At 34.9% G+C, this 26,913-nt stretch overlaps 4 protein-coding genes and 1 non-coding gene across 16 annotated transcripts in view; 2 read left to right on the plus strand and 3 right to left on the minus strand.

Moving 5' to 3' along the window:
- Positions 1-43: 43 nt before the first annotated feature.
- Positions 44-1,286, minus strand: Rpl24 (ribosomal protein L24). Its single transcript, XM_070300206.1, has 5 exons — positions 1,212-1,286; positions 1,007-1,082; positions 767-852; positions 535-696; positions 44-225 (listed from the first exon to the last, which is right to left on the minus strand). Exons 1-5 carry the CDS (start codon positions 1,214-1,216, stop codon positions 90-92), a joined length of 465 nt encoding a protein of 154 aa, XP_070156307.1. The 5' UTR covers positions 1,217-1,286; the 3' UTR covers positions 44-89.
- Positions 276-406, minus strand: LOC138935937 (small nucleolar RNA SNORA79). Its single transcript, XR_011447313.1, has one exon. It is a non-coding gene; the product is annotated as a small nucleolar RNA SNORA79 (small nucleolar RNA).
- A 1,297-nt stretch (positions 1,287-2,583) lies between the features above and the next one.
- LOC138935863 (uncharacterized) lies at positions 2,584-4,038 on the plus strand. The gene is made up of 3 exons (XM_070300731.1): positions 2,584-2,852; positions 3,274-3,521; positions 3,617-4,038. Exons 1-3 carry the CDS (start codon positions 2,584-2,586, stop codon positions 4,036-4,038), a joined length of 939 nt encoding a protein of 312 aa, XP_070156832.1.
- A 180-nt stretch (positions 4,039-4,218) lies between these two features.
- Positions 4,219-19,778, minus strand: Nompa (no mechanoreceptor potential A). 7 transcript variants are annotated; one of them, XM_070300304.1, is made up of 20 exons: positions 19,453-19,722; positions 15,808-15,936; positions 15,065-15,156; positions 14,630-14,891; positions 14,234-14,363; positions 14,009-14,160; positions 13,483-13,758; positions 12,660-12,971; positions 12,175-12,270; positions 10,819-11,605; positions 10,251-10,649; positions 9,448-9,629; positions 8,580-8,758; positions 8,099-8,247; positions 7,055-7,201; positions 6,714-6,803; positions 6,021-6,411; positions 5,755-5,924; positions 5,444-5,551; positions 4,219-5,287 (listed from the first exon to the last, which is right to left on the minus strand). In XM_070300304.1, the coding sequence occupies exons 2-20, from the start codon at positions 15,881-15,883 to the stop codon at positions 5,083-5,085; spliced, it is 4,203 nt and encodes a 1,400-aa protein (XP_070156405.1). In that variant the 5' UTR covers positions 15,884-15,936; positions 19,453-19,722; the 3' UTR covers positions 4,219-5,082. The 7 variants fall into 7 exon arrangements, with proteins under 7 accessions (XP_070156405.1, XP_070156401.1, XP_070156402.1 ...); XM_070300300.1 differs by lacking the exon at positions 19,453-19,722 and adding an exon at positions 19,738-19,778 and having other exon boundaries at positions 4,220-5,287; positions 5,444-5,587; XM_070300301.1 differs by having other exon boundaries at positions 4,220-5,287; positions 5,444-5,587; positions 10,251-10,646.
- A 1,869-nt stretch (positions 19,779-21,647) lies between these two features.
- LOC138935388 (multiple PDZ domain protein) overlaps positions 21,648-26,913 on the plus strand; it is a 90,795-nt gene continuing 85,529 nt past the window's right edge. For all 6 annotated transcript variants that reach the window (XR_011447240.1, XR_011447239.1, XR_011447241.1 and 3 more), the window contains exons 1-5: positions 21,648-21,800; positions 22,098-22,170; positions 22,345-22,721; positions 22,802-22,927; positions 23,116-23,231. Coding sequence is in view for 3 of the 6 variants with exons in the window: in XM_070299896.1 (XP_070155997.1) it covers positions 22,155-22,170; positions 22,345-22,721; positions 22,802-22,927; positions 23,116-23,231 (635 nt within the window). In the remaining 3 variants the exon portion in view is untranslated. The remainder of the gene's footprint in view (positions 21,801-22,097; positions 22,171-22,344; positions 22,722-22,801; positions 22,928-23,115; positions 23,232-26,913) is intronic.

The following is a 26,913-nucleotide window of genomic DNA, read 5'->3' on the forward strand; positions in this document are numbered from 1 at the left end:
CGTCTTGGAATTTTATTGTCTATATTACATAAACAAAATCAAATAAAAATTGGTATTATTTTACTTTATTTATATATAGTTACAGCTTTTTAACGCTTTCCTCCGACGCGGGGTGCAGATTTTTGTGTCACCTTAGCTACTTTTTGTTTAGATGCTTGTTTTGCTTTCGGAGGAGCAACGGCTTTCTTCGTTGCTTTTGCTGCTCTCTTCTGCTCCTTCGCTGCCCTGAAAAGTAACAATCAACATTATTATTACATAATATTACATATTATATTGATTGTATGAACCCGCAAAAACCAGACAATGTAATGAAAAATACAGTTCTGGGTGAAGCAGCTCATTTTTATTCTAAGACTATCTGAAATCTGATGTAATATAAGAAACATTATCAGAGGAACAGATGTCTATTGCAAATTATTTATCTTCAAGTAAAATATGTTTAATAATATTTAATTTTGTCACTTTTAAAAAATTTTTCTAGAATTGATAATTTTTTAATAACTATTGAATAGATATAATTAAAAGAATACATACTTGATCGCTTGTTCTCTCTGAGCCTTACGAATTTCTGGTTTCATATTACGTTTGGCCAAGATATCTGTAAGAGAGGCACCCACAATAGCACGCTGGAACTTTTGAGCACGCCTCGTCCTTTTCTTGGTCTGTTCCTCCTCCTGACCTTTTTTGTGTTTACGTCTGTAAAATATATAAAATTTAACAAAAGTACGAAAAATTACATTTGCTATAAAACAAGAAATATTTATACCTGTATAGGACAGTCCATGTTACTTTTCTAGGATTACGCCTCATCAAGTGTGCAGACTCACATTTTGAATTGAGGAAAGTGAAGGTCTGTAAAAGCGAAAGAAAGGAAGGTTATGTTTGACATGTGCAGTGATAAGTAAAGTAAATTGTATTTTTTACTTCTTTTCGAAGATTCGTCGCAATAATTAAGTTACGATACTGTAATTAATAAAGACTTTATTGTCGTTCTAGCGGTACTCACCTTTCCATCAACTTTGACCATGGTCTTGCCATGGCCCGGATATATTTTATATCCACTATACGCACAAAGACCGATCCTGTAAAGATTGAAGATACGTTAATCACAGACATAGCGTTCACCCGATGAGCTACGTTTTCGCTGTAAATATAACGAGATTGCATCGGGAACATTGGATATACATTTCGCATTAATAATTCTAACTTACTTCATTCTGATATGACGCGAAAGAAAAGTCTCGACAAAAATGGCCGAAGTTTTCCCGTTTTATGAGGATTAAAAGAGTGTATTGTAGAGTGCGCTTTCGTCAACCGAATTTTCATGAAACTATAAATACAGAGTGCGTTCCACTTTATGTTGAAAATGCTTCGAAGCGTTTGATTGACCAATCAGGATAAAGAAAGCATTGCCTTTGATTGGTCGATCAAACGATTCGATGCACCTGCAACGTCAAGTGGCGACTCCAAACTCTATGTTTATAAAACATACTATTCGTTCTCTCGGTTCTCTTCCGTTGGCTTGATGTTCGAAATCTATCGAAGAAAGCGCATATATCTCGCAAGACCAATTACTCTCAATTCCTCTTTTCCTTTTTAATCCTTTCCTTAATAATCGACACATCTTCCATTTGAATCTCGTACTTAACATATTTGGGTAAGATAATCTGATAATTATATATATCGAATAGAAATGATGTGAGAAATAAACAAGTAATTTCAATTTGAAAATGCTAGAGTTTGAGAGAGTCGCGAGAGAGTGTGAGGAAATGATTTAATTATATTATATACAAATTTAGTATATCCAGGCATATAATAATAATATTTTTTATATTCAGAATTGTAAATTTATTCAATTTTGCTAAAAGGGTCTTGTATATTTCGTATTTTTTTCTACATTTTACTTGTGAAACTAATGACTAATGACTTGTTTTCTCTCTCTCTCTCTCTTCTCTCTCTCGCTTTCTCTGGTTTAACGGCTCGTTAAAGATGTAACAAGTTTAAATAAATATTTCATAAGCAGTAAAAACAGATTTGATTAAAAACATAATACGATTATTTAAATTATTATGTTGATTTTGATTATTATTGCATGTAATTTTAAGAGAAACAAAAAACACAGTACATAATATATAACATCTTTTAAAATTTCTTTTATTAAATTTGGCATTTAATCTGCACCTGAATCATCCCATACAGCACAGAATATTACAGCAACATTTGCGACATTGCCGCAATGTTGCTACAATGTTGCAATGTTGCTGCAATGTTGTTATAACGTTCTGTGCTGTATGGGATATTACATAATATATTTTTGTTCTTTATTATTTCATTGAGTGTCTCGAATTTATCTTTTATAGCCTTATAATTCTTTGTGTTTGCATATTAGTAATCTTATATATAATTATATTATTAAAATAAATATATAAAAGTTCAAAATTTGAATAAAATAAAAAACGAGGAAATAAGAAGCAGAAAAGTTGTGAGAACATTAATAAAGGCCAATTGGAATTAGGTTTAATAAGGGGAACGTCTCAAGAGCGAAACAATCGAACGCTTGTGTTTCATCGTGCCCGTGATAAAATGGCATCCGCATCTTTCAAGGGCACCCGCAAGACGTACAGCTTCGAGGAGCGGAAAATTTTGATATCGTTAATAAATAAGCACGAGATCATCGAGAACAGAAAGTCGGATCCGATCTCTATATGTAAGCGGAAGTCTGCGTGGTCGCAAATCGCCGAGGAATATAACTGGATAGTCGGGCCGCAGGGTGCGCGTTCTGCGGTACAGCTCAGACGTTGCTGGGAGAACATGAAGGTCTGCAAGCGCAATCGCGAGGAGAAAAAATCCCGGTAAATTAACTTTAAATAACAAAACAAATATTCGTAAAGTCGAATTAATTAAATCTGAAATATTAATGATTAGTTAATAGATGTGAATAGAATTTAATGAAATTTTGTATCGTTCAGGATTTACTTATAGAGAGATATTTCGAATATTGACAATCAGAGAATATATGAAAAAGATGGTGCCGAATAAAATTCTTATTTGTGAAAGCTCTCTTTCAATTTTTTATCAAATATTACTACTGATATTATATAATTTATACAATGATACATATTATTATAATATTTTCCATCATTATTTAACATTATATTTTTATGTAATATTCTATTATATGGATTATAAAACGCAATGTAATAATTATAAAAAATTGATGTAAAGTAGAAAAGTACAAAATATATTTAAATGCTAAATCTCTTCATCTTTTAGTGATGGTACGAAAGCGGTTTGCCAATTGACGAAAGATGAGAGACAGGCAAAGAACCAATGTTGGGAGGGTGTAACTTGCGGGCAGAATACATCGGAAGCGCCAACGTCCACCGGAACTGTCGGATTACCACCGAACGTGGTATTCGAGCCGAAAGATTCGGAGCCCTTTACGTTGCAAAGCGTTTGCACTGCCAGACCTCAAAATCTGAGCTGCTCGCGAAAGGACGCGGATAATTGCAAAGACTTAGGTAAATATATTTCTTCTCGCACATTTGTTTAATATAATTATAAAATTAAGAACACATAGAGAGAAAGTTTACTTATTAAATTTGATTTTATATAGTTGGCGATGCATTCAAGCAAATTATTGCCAATGGGAATAAATGCGACGCCATTGCATCGCTCTACGATCCGATGAGTGATTATTATGAGAAGTTTGTGAAAACAAACGCGGATTCGCCTGTAATCGATCAATCGACAGAGGATGGCGTTGACAAGAGTCGCGAAAATTCACGGCCGACTACTTTGCAAACTTTAGTCTCACCCTCCGTTACGCAGGAGCAGAATCGCAAGAGAAAGTCAGTGCAACGAGAAGAAGAACTGCACATGCTTGCGCTCTCAGAGGCGCAGATGAAGGTCGATATTGCTGCTATGTTGAAGGAGGAGGCGAAAATCAAGCTGGAGGAGGCTCATTATCGCAAGGAGGAGGCCAGACTTAGAATGCTGCTGTTTACTTACAAACTGGACAGAAAAGAGGAGGATTGAGAAATTTAAGAGGATTAACAAAAATTGGTTATTTTTGTGGGACGTAACATGTAAGTCTACTATCTTTCTTTATTTTTGTTGTTGATGATCCTGATGTTGATGCTCAGAGGCAAGATCGGTAATGCAAGAAATAAACGTATAGTTGTCTCTATGTGTAATACAGATTTACTTCTTATATAAATGCAATTATAAAATATAATAAATATAAATTTTCTGATCATATTGCTCGCTAGTAGTATAAATAATAAGTATTACATTATACGATATTATTTGGTTCGTGACCGTTGCAAAATCACAATTTTCTATGAATGTAGACGTGACGGGGAATAGACAAAAATCCGAAAAGTATAAAAAAAATAATTTTGATGTTTACGCTTCAGTATATGTTCAAGTTAATCATTTTTGGATAAAAAAGTACGCGTGTAGAGACCATGTTTTTTTTTGGATACGAAAGATACAGCTATGAAGGATGAATAATTTTAATTCTACAAGACACGTCCGATGAATTTATCATTTTATTATTTTATCATATTGTCGCAGAATTAAATGTACTACTACGAGTTTTCTTTTCGCGTGCGTCTTAAAATACTCTTGATTATTTCAAATTTAAATTTCTATATTACGACAAGCTATTTTGCAGTCATTGTAAAATGCTATCTAAAAAAAGTGATATATGATATTTTTAAAGCATTTTTAAGGAATGGCTTTGTATAAAGCGATATCTTTAACTTCGCGGTTACTAATATTAATGTTACGTATATAAATATGGGTTCTAAATTAAATTATCTGTTAGATGAGATAATGCAAATCAATCTAGATTATATTTGGAATTCATTTAAAGAACCATCGATAAATGCTTGATAGTCGTCAGCAGTGGAATTGGCAGTGTTATTATTGACTAGTGGCAGAATAGGTCGTAATGGATACTGAATTTCGCGGATTCATTTAGTTGGTTTCGTATATGTTCATTAAAGTAAATAAATAGAGCGAAAATCGTTCGCCATATTTATGCAATTTTAAGATCAATCTTCTTGAGTATTTGTTCTACATAAGATGAAAATTGTCGTTGAGGGCCGATTTCGCGGTATTCGAACAACTGGTGACCTCGAAGAGCGAGGGATCGGTGTAGATCGGTTCGCTCGGATCAAAACCGCTGCGTCGTCCAGTAGATAATCCAACAGCACCCTCCAGAGCGGTAGATGAGGCGAAACGTTGGCTGATGGCGTTGCTCATTGATCTCGAGATCGATCTAGTTAAATATTAGACCGTTTATATTAGAATTTATAGTTCTATACTACAAATTAAAATTTTATATAATCATAGATCAAAAATTTATAATAGCAAATATATTTATATATATTTATTTTTTGATAGTATTTAAGATGCTGATAGTTTAATCACTTACGAAGCTTGAAATGGTTTTTGAAGACCTGTCCTCATGAAAGAAAAGTTGTTGACACGGCTGCTATACGGCTCATCAGAATGGCTGCTGCGGTTGCAGGTTTTGTCGAGTCTACGATTTTTCATGATCACGGAATAAACGTATTTTCTGAAATAACGAGTCACTTTAAATTTGCTTAATAGATAAAAAAGACAAAAAATCCCTCTATAACTCAAGAAATTTTATTTTTGTACTTTATTAAATAGTAATAAGTCTCATTTAACGATGATACATTAGTTCGAAACGAATTTTTACAGATGACATGTAATTTTTACCTGTAAACGAGCATAGACAAAAGAACAACGGACGCCAAAAGAACGACGAGGATTCCCACTGTCGTAACTAATCCGTAATATTCGTTTTGAGTTATACAAATATTTTCCTGGATCTTAGTTTGTCTTTCAATAACAGTTTCATCTTCGATGTCCATTCTCGAATCGAGAACCTATCAAAATATGGATAGCATTATTGATCGTAGAAGAAAAACGGCATTTCATCTTATTTCTTCCGAGTACGAAATGAAAACGATCTATCTGGATACCTCTATCATTTCTCTGACATGCTCTTCCTCTTCCTCGTCCTCGTCCTCTTCGTCCTCGGACTCATCGTCCGCGATGCCGGTCGCATTAAAGATCGTCGTCGATGCGTTTTCGGTGTCACCGTCCGTCACGGTTATCGGCGATGTTATTTCGTCTTCATCCGTTACTGTATCGTTATTTATATCCCTTCGCCGTCTACCGAAGGAAGGCTCGCTTCTACCGGTACCACCGGAGCAATACGCCGGTTGGCAGCCGTCACGGCACGTTCGCACATTCGCCTCAAACACCAGGAAATTTGATTCGGGTATTTTGAAGGCGTTAAAGCGGGCCTCAAGGCTGTCGCCGTCACGAAGGCGATCCAATCCCGGAAACACGTAATTGTCCACTGGACAGCTGCACAAATTTCCGTTGGAGTTACGTGCGAAATTTCCTCGGGGATAATTTAATTTATTGAATGTAATTAATATTTAGTTATTATATGCATATAACTCAAATATCCGTGATCTCTCGAAAAAAAGCCAAAGTAAAAAATAATAGAGTATTATGATATTGAATTGACTCCAATAAGGATAATATAATATATGTAATATGGCGTTTTTCATATATTATAATTTTACATACAATTAGCATATCTCTTATTTTTGCGTAAAATTTATATTCATTTAGGGATTTTTAAGAAATTTGGTTTTCCTTACCCGTATCTGTCTATCAGTTGAACGCTTCTACCAGAGTAAGGATCTCTTGCAATAACATTGGTAGCGAATATATCTGTTACGTAATTGTATCTATGAAAAATAATAATTATTAAAATCTGAATAAATAATTATAATGTTTCGAGTACTTTAAATTATACATATATACAAAAATTAATTTCAAATTTGATCAAACAACGGTATGAATACGATGAAATATGTCGCAATTTTCTGTCTGTCTATTATCTTTATTTTTATTAAAATCTAATTAAATTTTTATTATATATAATTTATTTTATATCGATTTTCTTATATATAATCGTAACGAAATAAATGAAGATTACCCGTCCTGAGCTTCGAGTCTGAAAGTAAGAGGGTCACCAACAGCGATAGTGGTCGTAGGTCTACCTTGATAGAGAATCATCAAGCGTATTTTGGAACTTAGGGTGTTTTCCGCTGGGAGGTATTCAATGGGGATGGGAGACCCTGATCTGCACAGCATGTACGAATCCCATCAGTGAAATTGGAAGTGAAAGTTATTAAATAATGTTTATAAAGATAAGAAAAGTGAAGCTGATAGCATAATACGGTGCTTTAATTCGCGTTTTTAAATTTTAGTTTTTTAATAATTGATATGTATATAACATAAATTATTTTTCAATCTTGTGCAATCAGATGTTAAACTTTCAATTTATTTAGAAAATAAAATAATTATCGATTGTGTGTTACAGTTAATAATATAAAAAACAAAGAAGTTTGTAATATTAATTAATAAATTATAATTATTTGTTTTCTCTCAAAAAACGACAGTTGGCGTAAATGTAGAAGATTTGTTATATATAATATAATATAAAAGTATAGGCAATATTTTTTGTCGAAGAAAGTAGAGAACATGCTTGACATTTTCGAATGTCATTTCGAATTATACGTGCTATAAAGGAAATTACACAAACGTGGCATCTTAACGAACGTGCTTGCACCTGTATACGGATATAGTCGTCCACGAAAGGTACATAGAGCGTTTTACTTCACTCGCAATAATTCGTTAAGTATTATATGTAGATAGATTTATATTAATATAAAAAAATTAATAAGCAATAAGAGTTTAGAATAATTTTGCAACAATGCCGTAACATTTGTTTGATATAAGGACAAAGAAATTCTTGATTTAAAATTATTTTATCACAAACTAGTCTTGTGTATAAAAAATACAATTTGACAGAATTGTATGCGAGCAATGAAGAATATTATTAATTTTATTCAAAGATATATTTCTCGATATGATCTCATCGAGATTCAATGTACATCACCAGGAAATACGCTATGGCATCTTAACACGTTAAAGATCGTATTCTCGGTGCAAGACACGACCTCTCGATCGATATGACCTGGCATACCCGGCACCGATGTAGCCGGACGTAACGACAGCCTCACCAGGTCCTCGAAATAGGCACGTCAGGTTGAATCGCTTATCTCGTCCAGTTTGCACGTAATCCGAAAATTGCACCACCACGATGTTCGTCATTGTATCACCGTACTGCAAGCATTCGTGTCACTCATCTCAAAGTGATTATTATGTTTATAATTACAATCCAACATCGACAATTTCTTTTAAATATTACCGAGAATAAGTAATTTATCAGTTAAGAATTTGAGAAAAAACTGCTATAAAAATTATTGTGATATATATTCAAGTGTCTAATTAAGAAAGTCTACTAGAAGGCTCAAACTATATATAAAGTAATTTCAGATATCGAGCAATTTGTGACAAGTTTAAAGTTGTTTATCAACAGGGCAAAAGTTTTTAGCCCCGATTAAATCGGAGATTACTTGTGGATCAAGTTGTTAAGCGGGAATTGCCACTCTTACTCGCTGTGTGCCGCACTCGGGATATCCTTGTGGTCCGCTGATACGAAGCACGTTCACGGTTCCGCCATTCCCGCGGAAGAAGCACCGATCGTAATATCCGTACGTGTAAATTCGCCCAATGAAACCCTCCGGCGTCCTCAGAGTAAACTCCATTCCATCTTCGCTACAGACTTGACTTACTAGAAGTGTAACAAAGTGCAATTCATTGGGACGAGCGTAGTTTCGATCCGAGAGAAGTACAGTGTTAATTAAACCAAAGTTAATTAAACCGAAATTAACGTTAGCGAAGGAATACTAAAAGACAAAGGGAAGTGATAAAATGTGTATAAAATCTCATAAAATAGATTAGTGTTAAATACGCAATCAACATACTATTGTCTATTGTTGTTAACAAGTTATTAAGTTATCGGAAAGGAATATAGGAAATTAAGGATAGTCATAAAAGTGCATCATATCGAATTTCGGAACGTAACTTGCATTGATGTGTAGGTATTGATAATATAATTGAAAAGAAGTGTATAAATAAAAAAAAAATAGTATTAGATTTATTTCATAAAAGTGAAATAATGCGCGATACAATAGTGTAATATTGTATATATACATACAATAAGTAATTATTAGTGTGCAACTTTATTATTAAAAAATAATTTAGTCTATGGATCAAATGTCGCCGAAACCAGAATAAGTCTCATTATTTTTTACGATAAAATTTTTTACAAAAGAATGAATGTAAATGTAAGTTTAGATATATTTTATTCATTTTTCTCGAGCACAAATATTCTAGAAAAATTTTATTTTGGTTACTAAGTGCAGGAGAGAATTTCCCAATTCTTGTAATCAGCGCCTTACGGACGAACTAGGCGCTTACCATCCAGACATTCCCCGTCCGCACCCTGACGACCGTTGTTCCTCTCGTAGAAGTCGTAATCGGAGCCCGTGTCATAATAAACTGGGTTGCCCATGTCCATGTCCCTGGAGTCCCGGTCGCTGAGCTCGCAATTGTCCCTCTCGGCACCATAAGGCGCGGCGTAGGGCCGGTAATTGAAGGATCTGCGAATGACGTTGGAAATTTGCGAGCATCGTCCAATCGATCGCGCAAACAAACGCTACCGGATCATTTCTAATTCAATTTCAAGCTCCCTTGATATCAGACATCTTGTGAATTATAACTATCGAATTTTCACTTTTGTACATTACATCACACTTTTGTAAAAGGTTTTTTCTTTTGCAGAATTGATTATTTTTCTGTTTCATATATTCGGATCAATCAATTAAATCCGATTCCATGTAGAAAGAGATCGTGCTTCTATCTATTTTAATTAATATGTTACAATTTTGAGAAAAGTTTATATATGTCTGATAATTACTATCACATCATTATTATGAAGTGTACTGATTTATAATTGATCGAATAATAGCTCTTGTTATTATTTAAAAAATAACTCTTTTTATGTAAAAAATATCAAGATATGTTTTATTTTTTCTTTTTCTCTAAATTATATAATCACATAAAAAATAATAAAGAAAATCTTATCTATGTAACAAAGGAATATCTTTCAAAACAGATATTCGAGAATCCACCAACAACCCATTCAGTGCATAAATATTAATATAAATTATCTTCTAATTTTAGCTACCCATTATTTCTACAAGTTTGGTCATTATTATTACCTGCAAACGAAATCTCTAGCATCGGCGCATTCTCTCTCACACTGAGCTAACGACGAGGCAGTGGTATATCGTCTGACAAACGGCTTTCGCACCCTAGTGTGAGGCCCGACTTGTCTAAAGTTATCCTGTTCGTCGCATCTGGATATCAAGGGAGGCCTGCCTATGATGGGCCCGCCGGCGGTACCAAACGGACGAGTGTTGTAGACACCACCTTCGCCTATGTATCCGCCACCCACGATACCGCCGTCGCTACCATAGCCTCCGTATCCTCCAGTGGGTCGCGCAGCTGGACTATAAGGCCCAGGGGCATAATGAGGTCGTGGCTCGGGACCATGGCTTTGAGGACCGCGAACGTCATCGACAAATCCATGCGGATACATTCCTGGCGGCGGATACCTGCTGTTTATCGATTCAAATTTCGAGTCAATATTTTTGTTTTATTGTGAAACCGTGTCTTTAAAATTAAAATTCTTAATGCAGAAAAATGATTATAAAAAATTAAAATATGTGTAAAATTAATATTTATGTTTCATATTATTATATAATTGCGTTTAGTTTCGCAACCCACCGATTGGCATAAGGATCCTTGTCAGGATATCTGCCACTGGCTGGATACCGATCGATTGGAATTCGATCGCCGCCTAATGCCGTAGGATATCGATCCAATGGATCCTCTGAGAAAGGATATCGATCGATCATATTCGGGTATCGATCGCTAACGTCGACAGGATACCGGCTCGGAATTGACGGATATCGAACACCATGTATTACAGGATATCGCCCATTTGCAGGATATCTGTCTAATGTTCCGGAATCGGGCATAGGATATCTATCGCTGCCGATAGAAGGACGATCTCCTCCTCTAATGGGATATCGATCGGAAATCGGGTATCGATCTGAGATTGGATAACGGTCTCCAATTGGATAACGATCTCCAGTTGGATAACGATCAGATGAAGGATAACGATCTCCTGTAGGATAACGATCTCCTGTAGGATAACGATCTCCTGTAGGATAACGATCTCCTGTGGGATAACGATCTCCTGTAGGGTAACGGTCTGCAGCGGGATATCTATCGGGATATCGATCGCCGAGAGGATATCGGTCTGGATAATTATCTGAATCGCCTACAGGATACTGTCCAGGATACTTGGTATCTGGATACCTGTCGTCTAAAGGACGACGATCGGGATAACGGTCTGGATAGCGATCGGGATGGCGATCAGGATAGCGATCAGGATAGCGATCTGGGTATCGATCTGGATAACGATCTGGAATACGATCTGGATAGCGATCGGGATAACGATCCGGTTTAATGCTGCTGGAGTATCCTTTATCATAATCATCCGGGTAGCCTAAAGATAATATTTATCTAATATTTATATATTTCGATAACATTTATATCTATTAGTGAAAAAGAGAAGTGGAGAGAGAAAAACATTATTCTCAAAATCTTACTATATATTATGATTATTTATATGTATATAATATATTTTATACTTTTAAATATAACACATGGAAGCTTGTCGTAATGAATAGATAAATAACGAAAAATCACAAACATTGACGTTGAAAGTGCTGCTGCTTGATTCTATGTTAAGAGAGAAAGAGAGATTAAACGCGAGTAGAAAAAATAAACATAAGATTTGATAATCACATTTGGCGCTAAATATATAATGTAAATACAATTTGAATTTAGCTTCAGTATTCCAACAAATAATTAGATTCACGAGATTATTCCGACAGACGAGGTGTGTTTGCAATCACACCTCGTTGTGTCTAATAAATGTATGATAATACGTATGCTCGAGATCTCTTATTTCATTAAAGCAGTTTTATGCAATTTAGTAATTCTATGAATAAATGAGAAACTTCATACGACGAGTTGACGCATGATATGCTGAATTAATAAAACAATTCTAACCCGGTCTTCCTAAAGAGGGTCGTCCAAAATTTGTGTCCTGTCCCAGAGGATCGGGTCTGTACCCAGAGCCATCGCGATCGCCGTCTAGATATTGATCTGTCAGCACAGTATATTATTAAACATTAAACACACGACATGAAACACTATCCAAGCGGATCCAAGAAATTCGCGAAAAGCGCAGTGTGCGCGATTGTGCAGTGATATAGATCAATCTATCAACCGACGTAATCGTATGCTAAGGATGAATGATATTAATCTCAAATTTCACGTAGGTATAAGAGCAAAGTCAAGCACATACACACAAATTTATTTTTTATTATTATTATTTCTACTTATTAATCTTTTATTTTTATTAATATGTTAATAGTGTGCTGAAATTTTTTATCCGTATCATTAAAAAGGATTGTTACGAGAAGCATAGAATGTACACAAACTGTTTATGGCTTGACATCTCGCGATTGATGAACAGGTGGATCGATACTCACGCATGAGATTCTCGTAATAGTCGTAATCAGCATCGTAGATAATCCTGTGACCGTCCCGCTGATTAAATCGGCTCAAACGACAGGTATGATAATGCTCGGAGTAGACGGCGCTGCGGCATTGAAAGCTTGTTTGCCGGAGACACTCATCAAGGCACTCGCTGAGGCTGCGTCCAGTAATCTCCGAATGGAACTCACCGCTTAAGCGCGAGTTCCGATAACGTTGGAAGGCCGTGTCAGGACGTCGACCGTCGGAGAACATGTGCGACGTCGAGCTGCTGTCCGGGTATTCCGAACCGCGTGCTACGGACGGATCTACGTTTCGTAAGTGATGCATTGATAACGAATTGTGAATCACCGATGGACCATCATTATTTAATCTTACACCCTGTTATATATATGAAAATAATACGAAGCATATGGAAGTCCTTCTGATTCATCAACTTTGCATGATTAATTTGTGTATTATACAATTTTACTAGAATTATGCGGTCAATTAAATTTTTATTGTTCGCTAGAATCGAGTTAGTAAATTAGTAAATTTATACAAAATTTAGCGATTAGTAAAATTTAGTAAATTATAATTTTAGTAGTAAACTTAATAAGAGAAAGTAAGAAACTTAGCAAAAGATTAATTTTTTTAAATATAAAAATTAATTTTTCTTTATTTTATTATAAATAATACTCTATTATAATTATAATTTTATTTGTTACGACACGTCTATCTGACATTATATAATATAATAAATTTTTGCATACTAAAAATAAAACAGATAAAACAAGCTAATATTAAACACCAAAAAATTAAAATTTTGCATACACTTACGATTATCTAAGCAGACGAGATCGTAAAAGTGATGGCTGGGACTGCTACTGATGCCGATGTCGTCTTTTTGCGAAACCGAATCTTCCTCAGATATGACACACTGTCGAGTTTGCTCGTCGAACTCGACGCTTCGACAGAAATATTTCTCCGCCCTAAGACATAGCGCCTGACATTCGTCCAAAGTAAGATTTGTGTAAATATCCACTTCAAACGGACCGCGTAAACGTTTATTTTCTTCTTTGACAAATACAGCGAGGCCGTCACATCGTCGCTCGGCTAATCAAAGTTAAGAAAATATTTCTTTATTTGGATATATAAATATATGATTCAAATATTACTTGTGATATTTTTTGATATGTTTAACATTGATATATTAATTAAAGTACATTTAATATATTTTAATAATATTATGTGTTTTCTTATGCAATATTCTTAATTACTAGAAGAAAATCTTTCACACATATATATAGCTTTGAAAGAATACGTGTAAATATTTATTATATATAAAAATTCTAATAAAGTTTACCATTGAGGCAAGTATTTTCCAGATAATCAGAATTCGGATCATCCTCCAGTAATTCGGGATGAGTTCTTCTTGTAAAACGACTGAGAGAACAACTTCTCAAGGCAGTGTCGTACGTCGCTGATCGGCAGACGAAACTGAACTCGTTAAGACACCTAAACAAAAAATTATTTTTTGTAAGACATGCATTGTATATATATATATATTTTAATCTTTGCATGTATATACCTATCCTCACAATCGGTTCTGTTCGCAGCACTGACTTCTTTGATGTCCGTTAAGGGTAACTTCAGCTTCTTCCTTGGATGCCTTTCAAATACGTAACGACGGTTTGGGCATTCCCTTTCTATTCTATCAGCTGAGAATCAGAATAAAACCTTAACTTCTAAAAAAAGTAAGTGGAAGTAAATTATAATTATAAAAATTTTATATCGAAACATACGCAAACAAGAAGAATTTCTAGATCCTTTTATAAAAAATTATTTATTTGCAAATTCTATTCTAAAGCAACGAAACACATTACTTCGGTTTTCTTCAGACGAGCAAATTCATAAATTTTGCAACTGATATTTTAATTAAATGCAATACGATTATATTTCTTTTTTTTTTAAATCGGAAACATACATGCTAGACACACTTCGGTAAAATGCACGCTATTCGGTACAAGCATAAGATTTCCGATGCCCTCCGGCTGCGCCTGTTCCCTCGTTAAATAACAAGTACTCTCCTCGTACTCGGCCGCCCCGCTGAAGGACGCAATTCTACTGCCAGGTTGAAAGTCAAAGCTCGTACACGCGCGAACCAAGTTGTTCGTCGCCGTTCTATCGCGTAGACAAAGTTCTTGACACTTTTCCAGAACTCTAAACGGAGGCGCCGAGTCTCGCACCTGTCGTAAACAGGAATTTTTTAACGTCGAGTACATCTCTTATCATGGGTACGATTGTAGTCAATAACTTTTCTTACGCGACAACTGTAAGACATTGTAATAATGGAAATTTAAGGAGCTGAAACGCGACAGTTTTGAAATTGGAGTATGAAATATTTCCAAAACAATCTTACCACATCGTCGTCGAAACCCTGAAGTTGTTGGTCCGGAAGTCTCTCATAGACGACCCTACCTAAACCACCATTGCAGCTTGTTTGCGCTGAAACTATAATAGTTTTCTCGTTAACAACTGTTTGTCGGTCACCGAGCGACCGAGATCTCGTCCCTGATTTCATTATTTATATACTATTTCGCATAAAAAAGCACGGATTATTATTTCCTTTTCGCATAAAATTCAGGCTACTTCCTCTAGTCAGATAACGCAAATGCGCGATTTTTATCAACGCGATATTTTCATGCCATAAGTAGCACGGATAGCGACACAATGCCGACCAACAATTTCGCAAGTACAACGTGACATCGTTTCACTTGTATCCCGCCGACTTGCTCATTTGTTGAAATATTTAACTACATGTAAATTCCAAATAGCAATGAGCATTTTAAAAATTTGATTCTTATGTTGAATAAAAAAACATATAAATTGTTAGTAAAATTTTATTTCAATTTTTAGTCAATTTGATATGATCAATATGTAGTATATTTTAATAATATTTCAATCATACTAAAAATGTTTTTACAAAATTCTATTTTTTTTCATTAATCAAATTTAGGAGAGAGCTTTTCTCTTGTTGAATTTTTTCGAAAAATAAAACATATTGAAATCGATATATATGTATGTTTGCAATATCTCTATCAGTCAATTTAATTTTAGTGAAAGAAGTGGCGGAAAATTTTCAAATTGTCGGAAACCACTTACCATTGGCCAACAAATTCAATACGATGAATATCCAACCGATTAGCAAGACGCAAATTAATCGGTGAGGTCTCCACATTGCGATATTTAAATGTAACGATAGTTATATCGTGTACATGCCAACCGCTAAATCTGAAATAAATCATTAAATATTTGATACAAAAGAGATAAAAAATTTCTTTACTTTATAAAAGAATATTATTATCGTTAAAATTTTTATTGAGATTTTTATTTCATTTTTACTGTAACATTATTAAATGCGAGTTATTAAAATATGATATTAAATTATTTTGTTTTCTCCGTGAAACACGAATAACAGAAATCAAGAAATGGACGAGAAATGTGCTTTTCACTTTGAAAATAGGAGAGAAATTTAATTTATGTCAAAAGAGAGAAATGTATTCTTCTAAAGTATAGTTTTGTATTGAAATTTAAAAATGCAAGAAATTTCAGAATTATTTATAGGATAGACTATCGCAAAGATACTTTCTATCCATATTTTTCTTTTCGTATGAGATAAATGTTAAAGAGAAGATATCAATATTTTTCATGTCAAAAGAAAAACATAAAAATATAAAAATTATATATTGTACAACATATGTGCAAACTTTGTTTTTCGCATCTTTAATTGAAAAAAAAATATAACTACATTTTAGATTGCATCACTATAGAGTTTATTTCAAATTAAACGAATTGCACAATTCAATTTATATTGCATATAATTCTATATTTTATTTTTCAATTAAAACTGTAAACAAATTAAATAATATTATAATAATACAAAAATATATCTTTCTAAAGATAAAGCAAATTTTTTTGGTGCATAGTGAAATAAATCTTGGTAATGTTGAATTTATTCCCGTTGTTATAATAAAGCATAGAAAAATTGTAGGATAATTTTGATAGCTTTATTTCAAAATAGTTCGAATATTTTCTCGGAATTTCTCTAGGGAGTACAGGATAGACGCAATAAACGTATATCCAGTTTTTGTTCTTCGTTTGAAATAAAGATAAAGCTATGCGCGAGAATCATTTGTTCTGGCAGATGGACAAACGTTTCCATGTATTCGAGATACGCGGGGACAGCATGTACTAGAGTTTATGAGATTCCTGACGAGCGCTCACCCTGAACATTTCCACACACTCGCACCCTCGTGCGTCCGTATGCGTACGCGACTGCCAAAGGACTAGCACACACCCGTAAGGGCAACGAAGCGTGATTCCAACTTTCAGGCATTACGTTATTAGCTGGTTGCCATTATCTGTCGGGTTATCGCGATTGTTGTAGAAAAGCGCTGGTTCAATCATCGGAAACGAAAGAACGAGCAGGGTAATCTTTACGCGCTCAACGCGATTCTCGATTTTATCATCAATGATGAGAACAAAACCATGTCGTTTGTGTGTAATATCTTGCAAAATATAATCTTGCGTCTTTGAATCTTTTATTATTATAAAAGATTCGCGATATTTTCTCGCAGTAATGCTTTTCTTTATTATATTTTAATATTAACTCTTTCGGATTGTAATAATATTTAATATAGGTGTATATATATATATATATATATATATATATATATATATTTGTGTGAAATGTGTGTCTAATAATTAAGCCATGAAATGATAATTAATTATCTATTTGAGATTTAAATCTAGAACTGTCGTAACATATAAATATTGTGTTTTATAAAAGATAATTTTAAATTTCCATAAGAAACAATACATATGAACTCATTAATTTGTCTGAATAATAATTTTTTCATATTTATCTTATCAGTCTATATAATATCCGCTGAAAAACCGCGCGATCGAAACTCGAATTCAGCGAATGTTCATGGCGATGCCATATAATGGGATGTTTATGATATAAATAACGAGGATTAATATATTTAAATTAATTCATAAAGAGAATTTTATTATCAGGATAATTTATATTTATCCATTGACGGGTGGCTGTATTTTCAGTTTGTGATGAATGCCAATTATTGTGTGATCGTTCGCCGATTGTATTCTATCGCCGTCCATCATGCAGCGAAACTGCTTATTAATCGCGTTACGGTTTATCGCCCCGGTAATTGCGTCTGTCACCGACAACGCATATATAAAAGCTTATTCTCATGTTAATATCATCGGTCGTGAGGGGAAATTATAGCGCCCGTTCGTTATAATTCGCGGAATGTTATACACGCAGTGAAAAATTATATTTCTGTAATTGCTCTCATCGCATTTATTACGCGTTGCTCATCGTATACAAATCGTTTTGGAGAATTACTCGGATTAAGAATAATTAAATATCATTAGATACACTGAGTGAACTACCCGCTAATAAAAATTGTGGAATTGCCGATACCACAAAGGGATGTTAAAAAAGAAATAAATGTTGAATTATATAGAGAGAATAGTCCACTTAAAATATTTTTAATGTCAATACTTTATGTAAATATCTTTTTAGTACCATTATAAATCGTATCTCTCTCTCTCTCTCTCTCTCTCTCTCTCTCTCTCTAATATAATAGAAATCTTTGAATTTATTGATTACAGAAATTTATCTGCTGATAGTTAAATAAATAGAAAGTGTTTTTTTTTTTTTTTTTTTTTTTTTTTACGTAGATAAAGGAGAATCAGTTTACATATCGATATTAATTTGATTTGCAATTACCGCTGTTTGAAAGCTTACTTTCTGCGGTAACTTTATTGTGAGCTTCCACCACAGAAACTATTGTCGTGGTACTTTGAACTCTGTTGGTACACGGATGGCATTGTTGCGTGCGTACTCGTGTCGAACCGGGAATGAATTCGGTCATTGTTGTGTGACGTTGATGTTAATGGCACGTTCGCACGCAACGACAAATTATTATCTAATAACGCTAATTACATCGAATTAAATTCGAGGGTCGAAAATGTACAAACGTTTGACTGCGCGGGTGGTTTTACTTTTACGAGAATTACTAGTGGCATTGAGAAAATTATTATAGTGCATCGCGATTGCGTGACTGTATAAAAGATCGCGGAAAATCCGTACTGCATCATACGATTGCGTAACGATCTTCTGAGAATTATTATAATTATAGCGATATAAACAAACATGTACAAGCGCTTCGACGCATTAATCGCCACACAATGCGAATAATTAGAATAATTGATTAAGATTTCAAATCGTTGCAGTTGCGCACATACAAGCAATTATTGTATCTCTTCTTATATACGCAATTGTATGAACAATACGTTCTGTAAAAATGTTTATTTTTTATTATTGTGTGCTAATGACAATTAATCATCACGTGTTTATCAAAAATTTATCATGAAAATATATTAAAAGTCTTACATTTTTAAAACAAATTTTTATACAATTAATCAATTTTATTTTTATTCTTGTTAATCAATTTTTTATTTTATTCTTATTATACATTTTTTTTTAAGGTAGAAATAATAACATAAGAGTTATAAACGAATAAAATGAACTTTTAAATAAGCGCAATTGATTCAATTTGCAGTTTTTAAGAAGAAAAGCTACAAAGAGTTATAATTACAGTTACGATATTAACATTCGCGTAATATTAATTTGATATCATTCGATATTTGAATACAGAGATTGCCAATTATGTCAAGAAACAAAGTTCATTAATCAGGAAAGTAAAATATATCTCTTACCCGAGATGGATAGCTCTCCCCTGAAAAGTTTTTCGTTTTTTCCTGCGAATCCTTTTTCTGTCCGAGTGTGATTGCGGCTCTGTTGAAGAAAAGGGATAGCGAAGAAAAAAATTCTTACGGATGGTTCTCCGATGTGTTCCTCGTCCTGTTCGCCGATCGCGCGAAAGAGAGGCGTGCGGGTGTATGCCGATATCACGCGTGCGGTGCGAATGGCACCCGTAATCAAACTGACGGTCAAAATCGGCGGGAAGCGTGGAAATAATGGGTAGACACCTGTGCACATACCTGGGAAGCGGAGAGAGAACAGCAAAAGAGCAAATCGTGCATTCCCGATGAATGGCCTCCATGTATAGACCGTAGGGGGCCCATAGGGAACGCGAATAACGTGCGCGGGAGATGCCCCCACGTCCGACTTCTGGCCTTGCGCGCAACGGAAGTGGACCTATTGTGTGTCCGGTTTCCGTGGGGCCATCCGGGAAAACGGGCGACGCATGGTATGTCGTATGAGGGCCCCAACGAGCGCTGCTAATCGAATTCGAAGCCAACGTTTGGCTCTCTCTCTCTCTCTCTCTCTCTCTCTCGTTATCGAGGCTGACTCGCGGCGGAATCATGGATTAGAGATTCTCAGCCGAGCTCAACCAGGACGAGATCGCGCCGTCATCGTTGATAGCGAAGGCAGCGAATCGCTCAACGATCGACTGAATAAAGCGATCTGGGGAGGTAACCAGGCATCCTAATATATCCTGAGGTCCGTTAACCTTCTGTTTATCATATTACAGAAGAACTACAATAGTATTGGAAAAATTACTCTCTTTATTATAATTTTTTTTATTTGTTTGGATACATTTTATGATTTTTAATTATTGCGGAGAAAGAATCATGTATATATTTGCTCGTGTCAACTTTCAAGTTTAATAATTTCAATAATAATAGTTAATTGTTAATAACTTTCGTAAAAGCTATCATATGCACAATATGAAATAAACGTTCTTGAATAATTTTATAAAAATAGAAATCTTACCTTTTCGGATTCAAAATATGAGAGAGAGATATTTCACTTAAAGATCAATATAAAATAACTGGAGATATATAAAATGCATATAAATCATTATTAGATCAATGAATATAAAATAAAATATGTGTAAAGTTCTTTTTAATAATAGCATAGCATATGACATCATAAATTCCCTTCATAAATTATGATGCTAATAAAACGATCTCTCTCTCTCTTGGATTATTTTATTTTCTTTATTTTATGGAATGCCCTTTCTTGTGTCCCCAGGGAACATTATTGTACTTAAGAAATATTTTGTACTCTTGGGACAGCAAATAACGACGCGGAGTCTGAAATATTGCAGAAAGTAATTGAAAAATAAAGAGACGTAATAAATCTTAGAGCGTTTGATAATCTGTTTTTTGTTCTTGATATTCTTTTATTTAATAAGCGCAAGCTTTTATTTTAAAGATAAATCGAAACATGATCATTCATTTTTCTATACTCAAATATGCATCTCTGTTCATTAAATATTGATAAAGAAAGAGAAAAAGAAAGAAAAGTCTTTAGAGATATATATATATATATATATATATATATATATAACTTTGTCAGAAAAAAACATGAAATATTACTCTGCTAGAAATTATATAAAGTTTGTAATTAATAAATGAATGGACATTAAAAGATGTATTTAAATATTTCATGTTACAAATGAAGAAATTCTGATCGTGTTTTTATATTTAATAAAAAAATACATTAAAAAAAATTTATCTCATTAAAAAGTCGGAAGATAAAATAAGATTTACCTTTTTTTTTCAAGACATTAAATTATATCAAAGTTTTTTTTTTTGCATAAATATTAATCAAGATATATATGCTCGAGTATACTACAAAAAAGCCATTACTTACCATTACATTTCTCACACAATGTTTATAATTATCACAAAAATAATTATCAAAGTAAAAGTGTTCCGTAAATGGAATGAAAAAAATAGTGAAATAATGTTCTTTAACGATTTGATTGCCATACCAATTGTATGCGTATTTTTTCCTTAAATAAGATATTTTTTTTCTAAATAATTACGTGTGATGTGGTAATGAAAGGGATGACGGATTATGTGAGCGTTTGAAAATTGCCGCGCTTAACCACGTGGTCGCCGAATGCGTGACCGCTCCGTATTTTCTGCGTACGTGGGGATATCTGTCAAGTGTTCGATATCGCGGTAATTTGGTAAAGTCAACTGACGCCAAGATGCAATTGCCCGTCGTTCGCGAACTGTAACGAGATCGCTCGTAATCGTGTGAAACTGCGGAAAAAAGTGTTCGTTCTCTTCGCGAGACGCGAATCGAGGTGAGAATTGGAAAACGTTGAAGATAATCTTCTCTCCTCTCACGTCACCTCATATTGATTTGTGATACACTCACGGCGATGTTCACGCTTAATGACAATTAATCGTTCGTTGGGACGATGTTTAGACGAAGAAAAATGTCGTAGAATTGACAATTTTCTACTCTTGTATCGCGAGCGTTTTGAGGTTAATGGAATATAACGGTTGCGTGACACGTTTGACGTAGGACGAGTTTGACATATAAATAGAATATTTTTGTGCCTATATTCATATGGAATATATTTTTTTTTATGTTTTAGTTGGGTGTGCGAAAAATTTATATATACTTGAGTACACTCTAGAGAGCAAAGATCACCATGCCGCTCAGTACTGGTAAATATACAAACATAACTATTTACTCACTTATTATTTTTACTATCTTTCATGTATCAAGCAAAAATTTGAATAAATGAATAAATCGTATAATTTAAAAAAATTTTAATGAATTTATGTCTCTATCAATTTTTTTTTTTTTGGATTGATACTCTGTTACATTCTTTATTGCAGATATATCCACAGCGCTTCACTTGCTGGAGCAAGTACAGGAACGTGTGGAGGATGATCCTAAACTGCAAATGCACACGTCCCAAGACTTGAAGTCATTGATTTCACTATTAGAGGATCCTGTATTTCGTAGTATAGTTACAATCCAGGATTCTTTGATCGAATTAAACACTCAATTGACACATCATCCATCTATCTTGCCTGGTGATTTTGACATCAATATTAGTGGACAGCTGGAGCTCTCTGTTCCAAGTACTCCGGTACAGCCGCTCGGACCAAACATGTATCAAGATCTGTACCAGGACAGCAGCGAGCTAGAAGATCAGAGAGTTCCCGTTGCTCCATTACTGCATAGCAGCAGTGAAGATACAAGTGCACAGGTGATTTTGTATTATCATTGCACTTTGAAGATCAACCGTGTATTTTTTCATGTATTGAGAGATCGCTACTTTATTACTAGGTTACTAGCCCCAGTCTTGCTTCAGAAGTTATGGGAATGCCGCCTATAACCACTCCTACTTATGCAAAGGAGTTTAAGAAGGTAATTGAGGCTGCTGCGAGAGGACGACAAATATTTACAGTACAGGTAAATTTTTATATATTTTTCATAGATTAATAAAATATATTTTTTGATAAAAGATTCTTATAAGATCTTTTCTCTTTAATTTTGTCAATTTTTTTTTTTTACTTTGTTCACTTTTTATATAAAGAAAAATATGACAACAGATGTTTCAAGTATTTTCTACTAATGTAAAGACCATTTTGTCTTTTCAGTTGTACAAACCAGAGGGAACCAGTTTGGGATTCAGCGTAGTCGGACTTCGCAGTAAGGATAAGGGCGAGCTTGGTATATTTCTACAGGAGATACAACCAAACGGCATCGCGGGTTGGTGAGTCGAATATTTCATTTTTATTAACATTGTCGCTGCATGCTTTTGAGATATAGATTGATTTGAATAGATAGATTTTTGATACGCCGGTTAATAAAATTCCGAAATAACGCCGTTATTTTGGAACAGTACATTTATTTTGCGTTTGTCAAGAGAGAGATCGGATCGGGTTTAAAATTTAATAGACATTTTTATCCTTCAGTGGCATTAGGGACTTGAATATAAAAGTTTTGATGTGATATATACATACTTAGATAGCAAGTTTGAACGCGATAAGTTTCGCCAAAGGTAGAAAGGCATTTGATAGCTGTCAGAAAAAAGATCGTATATCCACGACGAGGGATATGAGGCGGATGACCTGTGAGCGCACGATATATTAGATGATCCAGTAACTTCGCTTTTACCGCAGTGCAGTCGAATCGACATTTTGTAGCCGAACTAACAATAAGCGTGATATCTTTAATTTAAGAGTATCAGTTGTTGCATAAAAAGAAATACATTTTAAAGAACTTCTGTATTTACCTGATCTCGATTTCAATAGAAAGATCGATCAGAAATAATATTAATTTTAATATCCATCAAAAATTTTTATTACTATATTACTGTATTATAAAAGATTTTATCTTCGAGTTCGCAAATCTCTGTAAGAAATTCCCGTCGATGCACACATGAATTATACTGTAAAATACGATCCCCTTTTGACTCGACGAGGGCAAAACGCGAATCTCTAACGTTCTCTGAACGAACACGGATAGGATCGGAGCTCCCAGGCAGCCTAATCGACATCATCGTCGTCAAACCGCAAACTCCGAGTAAGGGAAAACGCGCGCGCTCGCGGTCGTCCTCGGGGATCGTCAAGTTCAAAACGAGGCGACCGCGAGCTATAGTTTCCGGAACACGCGTTTCTCGCTCTCGCAGGCACACCCTGTGGCACCCCGTCGACGCGGTCGTGCCGATCGTCATGGCACGCATGCCCGTTACCTTCCTATCGGGAAGCTTCGCCGCCACCGTCGAGAAAAGGCCGCCTTTGAAAAAGAGTCTTCCACTCTCTCGACCGACCAGTCTTCGACGAACCTTCGTCGGCCGAAGGTCGCGGGGCTGATCTCTACGCGCTCTTATCACGCGGCGGACACGCACTTTGCGCGCGCGCGCGCGCGTCTGCACGCATGCACGTATGCACGCAATCCGCCCGACTATCTGTCATATATAATCGTGCCGAGCGGTGTTCGCGCGCGAGTGCGTATATGTGTGTGTGCGGCGTTTGCAATCTACCCTACTTTCGGCCAACCGCGAATTTTTCGCGCGTTCGATTTTCGCAGTGCGTTCCCCGCGTGTACTCCTCGCTACGCCGATGCGCTCGGTGCGCATCCGCCGTCGTCCGGCAGCCCCGTCTATTAAAGGCTGACGGGGAGGGATTGGTGCCACCCCCGATTAATCTCCGCGGGGAGGACGAGGAAGGAGTACGCGTGTCGGGATCACGTTTCTACGGCGGCATGCGAGCCCTACTGTATACCGAGCGGCGCTCTTTCACGCGATGCGCTCATTAATCTCGCGCGTGGTTCTTGCCCGTGAGACCTGGTAAAGGGTAAATTTTGCAGCGGGTTGTTACGCGTGAGGTGAGTGAACACAATGAGAGTTATACCGACCTCGTCCTGTGAAAGTTCACGTGGTGCGTGCCCGTTTTTTCTCTCCGCGAGGCGAGCGTGTCGTGGTCCATTTCGCCGCTCACAATTACTCGTTATACGAGGTTCATTGGGGTACTCGCTTTCAGATTTTTCGCGCGATATAAACGTCAAACACAGCAGGTAGATTCAAATTATTCGAGAGACGATAAAAGGCGCAAGACGCAGTAAATCCGCAATGACGAAGTAATACTCGTCGGTAGACCGCGTCGGGAAATATGTATAATATATACGTGTATATGTATATTCCTTAATTATGTAATATTATTCAATGATTGACGGGAAGAAAGTCGCTGTGGTCAATCGACGAAATTGATTTGCTCTCGCGATCGCAGATCGATTGAATCGCGGATGATTCGTGTTTACGTTCTCGGAGACGGGGATGTGAAACGATTCTCGTTCAGCTTCTTCCACGCTTTATCGTTTCCTCGTGGATCGCGTGATATATAACGCTAACGAGACAGTGGCAAGAAAAATTGCGTTTTTGTCGACTCGCACGATTCTATTCTACAGTGGCAGCCACATATCGCGGCCTGTACACGCCTTCGTAGACGAAACTGGGTTAGATCGTCGGCGGGAGAGAGTAGGCCTCACATCGATCCCGGATTTGAATTCAACGTCAAATTATTCTAGCCCCCGATGCGCGAATTATTCATGCCCTGGGACCTTTAGTCGTGGTGACGTCGCGGTGAATCGTGTGCCGTCGAACGAACGATATAACGTCGACGTTCGCACGAAAATTAATCGACGGCCGATCCCTCGTTCGCGACCGGGATAGGCGCATCCCCTCGAAAATTTGTCATATGCGTGCGATGAAATTTATCGCCATCGACGCCATCGGGGATACACGTGATAGTTCATAAATTAATCCGTCTAGTGATATCATATTTTTGCGTGATTTATAAATAATAACAAATCATAAAATGAAGAAAGGATGAGCCAAATTTGGTTTACATTTGGTGTTTTTGATATCTCTTATATATAACGCTCTGAGATTTAATAATATTTTAATAATAATATAACGAAACACAATAATATATACAATTGCTTATTTATGCTAATTCTGTTAATACATATTTTCATTATAGCGCTTTGATCTTATTAATACTATTTTATTTTAAAAATATTTATTAAAATAACATATTTTATATATTTTATTATATTTTATATATACTATTATACATATTATATATTATAATATATTTTTATTTAAAAATATTTATTAAAATATTTTATTAATTTATTAATATATTCTTTTTTTATTATGATACTTTATGAAAATTTTTAATTCTCCTAATTTATTCATTGTGAGATTACTTCTTTTAATTTGCATTATGCATTTTTTAGTGATTTTTTTTTTATTATTATTATTATTTGGTAATGACTTATTCGAAAATCTAAATAAATTTTTTTAGCTATTATGTTATTTTTCTCAAACTGTGACGAATATAGCGATTGTGAGGGTATGAATTACAGGGCGTAAGTAATTTGTTGACCGAATCGATGACTGGCCTACATAAAGCAAGCGTTTTTGATATCGCGCTAAATAATATTATAGAAGAAAAAAATCTACAAAAATTTACAAACTTAATTGATAGCCAGATAGTAGTATAAAAATTCCATGGTTGATGTATTAATATTAAATAAATTTTTTCGTATGACATTTGTCAAAGTTCTTCTGTATAAATAAAAGATATAATTACGAGATATATTGAAGACGGATAATGAGGGTATTACGAATTTTCATAAACAATTTTACGATTAATTAATATGGATAATTAAAAATTTCGCGAATACATTAATATTAATTAAGTAACAATAACATTTGAAGTTCGCTGTGTGTGTGTGTGTATTTTTTTTTTTTCATCAAATTTATCTCATGATAGAAAATTTGAATTAATTGATATTTATGTGCATGATGGATTATTATAAAATTTGATTAATTTGTCTGCGTGTTTATTCGCAGTATTTCAAAGTTTTTTTTTTTTTTTTAGATTCGT

This window comes from Polyergus mexicanus, unplaced genomic scaffold, assembly GCF_030449975.1.
Source record: "Polyergus mexicanus isolate NDT 795.1 unplaced genomic scaffold, iyPolMexi1.0 SCAF_8, whole genome shotgun sequence".
NCBI classification, from domain to species: Eukaryota; Metazoa; Arthropoda; class Insecta; order Hymenoptera; family Formicidae; genus Polyergus; species Polyergus mexicanus.